Genomic DNA, 6,277 nt, shown 5'->3' on the forward strand with positions numbered 1-6,277 from the left:
TATCCGGACCCCTGGGATCAGTCTCAGCGGGCCACTAAGCGGAGCTGGAAGGCTGGGGGCACGTTGCCCAGACCAGTGCACTGTGGAGTAAGGTTGATGTTGGCAGGGCTTCCCACAGGGAGCAGGGAGAACTTCTGCAGGATAGCCGTCATGAAGAGGAAGATCTCCGAGCGGGCCAGGCCAGCACCCAGGCACATCCGTTTTCCTGTGGATATGGGTGGGTGTGGCATGAGCAAGAACCTCCTGCCAGCTCCCCAGTGCCCACCACTCAGGTCTCCTCCCTCCTAACCCAGACCTGGGGCAAAGGGCATGAAGGCATCGTTGTTCTTGAACTCGCCATGGTCATCCAGGAAATTGGTGGGATTGAAATGGTCAGGGTCCTTGAATTGGGTGGGGTCCCGGTGTGCAGACACAAGCAGGGGAATCACGAATGTGCCCTGGAGGACACAGACTGAGCGTTAGCACCTCGCCCAGACCCTTTCTGTTGGGCAAGTGCTCTCACATAGCTATGCCCCAGCCCCTAAGGAGCTAGTAAGAGCCTGGGAGGGGAGCCCCCCAGGTACTGATTGTGTTAGCCCTCACTGAACCTAGTGTCTGAATTGTCCCCTTCCCCCCAGTTGAGAATTCCCAGGCTCCCTGTGTACCTTATGCAGGAAGTGGCTCCTGAGGGTTACATCTTTGGTGAGGGCCCGAGGCAGTCCCAGCGGCAGCACGCTGATAAAGCGCTGGATCTCATGCAGCACTGCGTTGGTATAGGGCAGGCGAACTCGGTCCTCTAGTCTCGGGGCACGGGCCCGACCTACAGTGGCGTCCAGCTCCTCCTGCACCTTGGCTGAGGTCATTAGACTGTAAGTGTGCTTCACTGAGGTCCCGCCCCAGCCACCCTCTTCACTTAGGGGTGGGGTAGGGAAGGGGTGGCCCAGTTCTCAAACCTGCCACCTCAGGGTACTTGAGCATAATGAGGAGCCCGTAACGTAGAGTGGTGCTTGTGGTCTCAGTGCCACCAAAGAAAAGATTGTGAGTAGTCATCACCAGGGTTTCATCCTGGAAGTGACTTTCCAGGTCCCGCTGTTCCTGGGGACAGACAGGTGCTCTGATGCCTGCTGGTGGGCAGGGTGGGTATGATCAAGGGCAGCAGGGACTGATACCTTATCCATTTGGTCAAGGAAACGATCAATGAAATCACGGGGTTCCCCAATCTGTCGTGACTGCCGGTGCCACTGTATTTGCTCAGAGATGAAGAGTCGAAGCTCTTGGAAATTTCTGAAGATTCGGTGGTGGGGACCAGGGATCCAGTCCATGAAGGATGGGAACATATTGTATGTCTAGAGAGACAGGGTTTCTTTCTTTCCTTCCTTCCTTCCTTCCTTCCTTCCTTTCTTTTCTTCATTTCCTTCCTTCCTTCCTTCCTTTACTTCCTTCCTTCCTTCCTTTTTTCCTTTTATCCTTGGCTAACCTGGAACTCTATGTAGACCAAGCTGGCCTCAAATTAGAGCTCTTCCTGCCTCTGCCTTCCCAGTCCTGGGATCAAAGGCGTGTGCTGCCAAACCCCTCTGAAATAGTCTTAATAGGGCCCTGGACAAGGCCATGGTTTCTCAGTGGGGAAATTAAATCAGGATTTTGTGGGTTGTAGAATGTTGTTAAATCCACAGCCACTGTAGGTAGGACTATGCCCTTGGAATTTGGCACAAGGCTGCATGTAAAATGGAGAAATTGGAGCCCATCTTACCTCGCCCCATCGGGAACTCATGATACGGAAATTGTCACTGAAGAGGTCCAGTAGCCTCAGGAACTCTGGGTCCCAATAGTTATAGCGCTTTCCGAAGACCACAGTACAAATGACATTGGACACAGCGTTATCCAGTAGCTGCCGGGGGTCAAATGGAGCTCCTGGGGGTGAGAACAGCTCTGAGTAATAAAGCTGTGGTCCTCTCAAAGTGACCCTCACCCTCAAGCCTCTGAATAAGATGGTTTGGCACCCTCACACAGAAGCTATGGTCCCTCCACATAGTTCCCTTGGATTTGCGTTGTACTCAAAGCATTTTGGCAGTCCATCAGTTATCCCCAAAACCAGGTGCTCACGCTTTCCCTGCCAGACCGCACCCTTGGTGGCTTGAAATTCTTCCAACACACATGCCGCCTCCTCCATGATGCGATCCTCAATGGTACTTGTACCCATGCCAAGCTCCCTCAGCGCTCCAAGTGCAAAGTTGCGAAGTGTGCGCCAGCGCGGCCCGTTAGAAAATGCTATGCCTGCGGTGGGAACCAAAACTCATGAATTGGCCACGCTGGGTCAAGTCGCTTCCTTACCACTCTAAGGATGGCTTCTTATTGCTTGTGCTTCCCAGACCATGTGCCAACCGTCTCAGCCAAGATCTTTGATGAGGTCAGGTAGGATCCCTGACCAGCTCTTAGGGCTCAGGAACTTAGGCTGCTATTGGTTGCCTTGTGAACCCCTAGTTCGTCCTCATTGGCACCATTCTTTATTAGGCCCCGCCCATTTTACTAGGCTCCACCAGTCCTTAGATCAAATTGAGTGGTCTAGTACTCATTTCCACCCACCCTGGGCCTCACCGTTTCCGTGGGTGAAGCGTTCGAAGACTGCCACGGACCCGCGTCCGGAGAATGCATCCGCCTGCAGTACTAAGGCATCCCGCAGCGCCGCATAGCCGCACAGCACCACTGCAGGGCGCGGGCCCAGCCACACGGTGAACACTGGGCCCCAGTGGCTGGAGAGCTATGGGATATGCCATATGGGAAGAAACCTCAGCGCTCTCATCTTCCTCAGACCCAAAATTTTCCATCTCACCCCCTCATTCCACAGGTCCAGGAGTTCTAAACTCCCTTATCAGACCCACCCTGGCGTCTAGGCACCAATCTCTTAGACACAGGGGTCCAGACTCTAGCCTTCCTTCCCCAGACACGGATCCAGGCTCCCAATCCCATCTCTTCAGTGAACTAGGATTTCTACCCTCTTCTGGGCACAACAGCACCTTCACAAATCCAGAGTTCTGCTGTCCCAAACCACCGTAGGAGCTACCTCCATGAGCACACGGTCCAGGTGTCCAGACTGTAACTGCAGCAAGTTCCCCAGCAACGGGAGTGGTGCAGGCCCAGGGGGTAAGTCCTTCTGCATCTGAGCTCGGTGGACCAACCAGCCCCGCCACATAAGCATCAGCATTAGAATCAGCAGTAGCAGCGTTGCCACACAGACCATCCTGTCTGAGATCGTCAATGTGTGCCACCGGTTTCGTTGGCAGGGAATTTTAAGGGGGAGAAAAGCGGGGCGGAGACTTTTGTGGGAGGCGCAGGAGTTTGGGGCTTCCCTGTTCCTTGAATGCTTAACCCCACATCCTTACTCAGCTTCTAGCTCTCCTCATGTCTATTCTCCCTGAGTGTGTGTGTGTGTGTGTGTGTGTGTGTGTACACGTGTGCACACACATGTTCAAACGCTGATCCCCCTAAGAACTCTGTACCTGTAGACCTGTTCTCAGTTCCCCAGCTGTTTCTGGGGGACTGTTCTGGACAGCACTTTCAAATACCAGACAGGTGTATTTCCTGTATCCTGCATACACTCCTGACTCATAAAGACACCACTAACATACTAATAACACGTCACTAACATACTAACACCACTGGTCTGGCACTCCTGGGCTCTGTGCCTTTGGTTCCTAGGAACTCACACCTGGGGCTTCTGTTACTCCTTTATTTTTGTGAATAACTTTGCCTACTTGTAAATGTAGTTACCACATGTGTTCCTAGTACTCAGAGAAGCCAGAGGAAGGCATCAGATCCCCTGAAACTGGAGTAACAAATGATTCCAAGCTGCAACATGGCGTTGGGGGTTGAACGTGGGTCCTCTGGAAGAACAGCAAATGGCCTGAATCACCAGCCACTCTATCCAGACCCTTAAAAAGACTGGGTCTGGTCAGGTGGTCCTGACCCACATCTTTAATCCCAACACACAGGAGGCAAAGGCAGGAGGGTCTCTGAGTTCCAGGCCAGCCTGGTCTACAGAGTGAGTTCTAGGACAACCAGGGCAATACAGAGAAACCCTGTCTTGGAGAGACAAAAAAGAGATTGTACCCTACCCACCATGCCTGGCTCTTTCCATTGCTCCCAGAAGCCTGTATGCTGTCTGCTCATGAACCCGCCTCCCTTCCCCAGGGTCCTGGTGCCTGCCAGGCTTGCTTCTCTCTGCTTACACCCTGCTCCAGACCAGGTCAGCTCTATCCGCAGGCTTTGGTTTTCATGCCCCGTCAAGGCCCCAAGTCTGTTACTCTGCCACCTGGCCTCCATAGCCGTCGGGGAGGAGGGGGACCCCTTCTGGGACTAGGTCAAGTCAGCAGACTTGCTCGAGGGGCACAGGCTGGAAAGGGGCCATTCAGGCCTGCAGCAGCCCCTGGGTGTGACTGTCAGTTCTTAAGCACGGGCTGTTTGGGAATGTGGTCCACCTTCCTGCCTCTCCCTTGCCTGTTGGATCCAGTTTTCCTGCCTGGCAGGGAGCCCAGACCTGGGGGTAAGGTAGGGGACCCTGGAAGAAGCTGGGGTTGATTTGTTTCTGGGAGTGTGTCAGCATCTCTCTCTCTCTCTCTCTCTCTCTCTCTCTGTGTGTGTGTGTGTTTCTTCACACTCTCCAATCTCTGTTCCTCTGTTCTCTGTTTATGTGTGTGAGCACTTCGCTTGCACGTGCATCTCTGTGAACCACGCGTGTGCCCGGTGCCTCGGGAGGTCAGAAGAGGTTGTCATGTCCCGTGGGGCTGGAGATATGGATGGTTTGTGAGCCACCATGTGAATGACAGGATCTTTTAAAATTTTATCTTTTCACGTATTTATTTTACATCCGGCTCACTGCCCCCTCCTGGTCACCCCTTCCCACAATCTTTTCCCCTCCCTTCCTCCCCCCCCCCCCCCCGCTGATCAGGTAGGGTCCCCTGGGTTCCCCGCACCCTGGCACTTTAAGTCTGAGGCTAGGCTCTTCCTCCCACATTGAGGCCAGACAAGGCAGCCCACCTAGAAGAACACATCCCACGTATAGGCAGCAGCTTTTGGGATAGCCTGGAACCCACCCTGTAGACCAGGCTGGCCTTGAACTCAGAGATCCACCTGCCTCTGCCTCACAAGTGCTGGGATTAAAGTTTCGCGCCACCACTGCCTGGTCTCACCGTGTAAGGCGGCCTGGCCTTCAGTTCTCCATCCTCCTGTTGTAGCCTTTCGAGTGCCGGGTTTGTGTTGCCCATTTCTGAACCCCAAGCACCTAAAAGAGCAGCTTTCGCTCCGTGAAAGTTTTCCGTGATCGTAGTTCACACTCATTGCTCGGCTCCAGACCACCCGCGTTCCTTCCCTTCTCCTGTTAAGCCTCTGTCTGTGTCAAGTTGCTTCTGTTCCTGGGATGTAACACCACCACAGAAGAGTTAACTGGGACTTAGTGTTCCGAAAGGACAAGAAGCCATCTTTGCAGGGAAGCATGGCAGCAACCTGGCATCTGGAGCAGGCACTGAGGATGCACGGCTCGAACTGCAAGCAGGAACTGAGAGCTCACCGGAACTGGTGCCGGTCTTTGAACACTCAGAGCCCACCCCCAGTGGCATACTTATTCCAAAAGGCCCTCAACGCCTAAGCTTTGTCCACCACCACCACCACCACCACCACCACCATCACCAGTGGAGGAACCAAACACGCGGATGCTCGACACTATGGGGAGCCATCTCATTCAAACCACCACACTATGTCGGGGTCCTTCTCAGAATCTGCTCTCTGTTTTAGAATGTCTATGGCCCCCTCTCTGTGGGCACCCTGGTCTCCCTTTTCCCTGGCACCTTTCTTTGTCCGCTGGCTGCCCTTTTCCTTCAGCTCACACCCAGTGTAACAGGGCAGCAGTCTTGGGAAGCGTTTTTGGCAGAGACCTCTAAGGCTGTTGCTCCTCACTAAGCCCTTAGTTGACAGGGGGGCCGACTTGGATGTTTAAGATGTTAACTGCTAAATCCTCAGATCTTTAGAGTTACTAATCCCAGAATTTCTGGCATTCTTCATAACCCTTTGTATCCTTAGTGTTTTCTTCCCATACTGAAGATACAGCCTTGGGCTTTGTATCTTTCCCCTATTCCCCCAGAGTTTATGGGGCTGGGCATGTGGCTTAAGAGGTTAAGAACACTTGCTACTCTTGCAAAGGACCCAGGTTTGGTTCCCAGCATACTCCTGGTGGGTCACAGCCGTCTGCAACGTTAGTTTCAGGGGATCTGACTCCCTCGTCTCCCTTCTGTAGGCATCAGGTCTG

At 53.5% G+C, this 6,277-nt stretch overlaps 1 protein-coding gene across 1 annotated transcript; it reads right to left on the bottom strand.

The window, feature by feature from the left end:
• Window positions 1-23: 23 nt before the first annotated feature.
• LOC308413795 (cytochrome P450 2F3-like) lies at window positions 24-4,114 on the bottom strand (the record flags this gene model as incomplete). The annotated part of the gene is made up of 10 exons (XM_080908872.1): window positions 24-205; window positions 296-437; window positions 645-832; window positions 933-1,074; window positions 1,149-1,325; window positions 1,730-1,890; window positions 2,104-2,253; window positions 2,575-2,737; window positions 3,041-3,222; window positions 4,096-4,114. The coding sequence occupies 10 exons, from the start codon at window positions 4,112-4,114 to the stop codon at window positions 24-26; spliced, it is 1,506 nt and encodes a 501-aa protein (XP_080764998.1).
• Between the last annotated feature and the right edge of the window lie 2,163 nt (window positions 4,115-6,277).

Source organism: Micromys minutus (genome assembly GCF_963924665.1).
Source record: "Micromys minutus genome assembly, chromosome: 32".
NCBI lineage: Eukaryota > Metazoa > Chordata > Mammalia > Rodentia > Muridae > Micromys > Micromys minutus.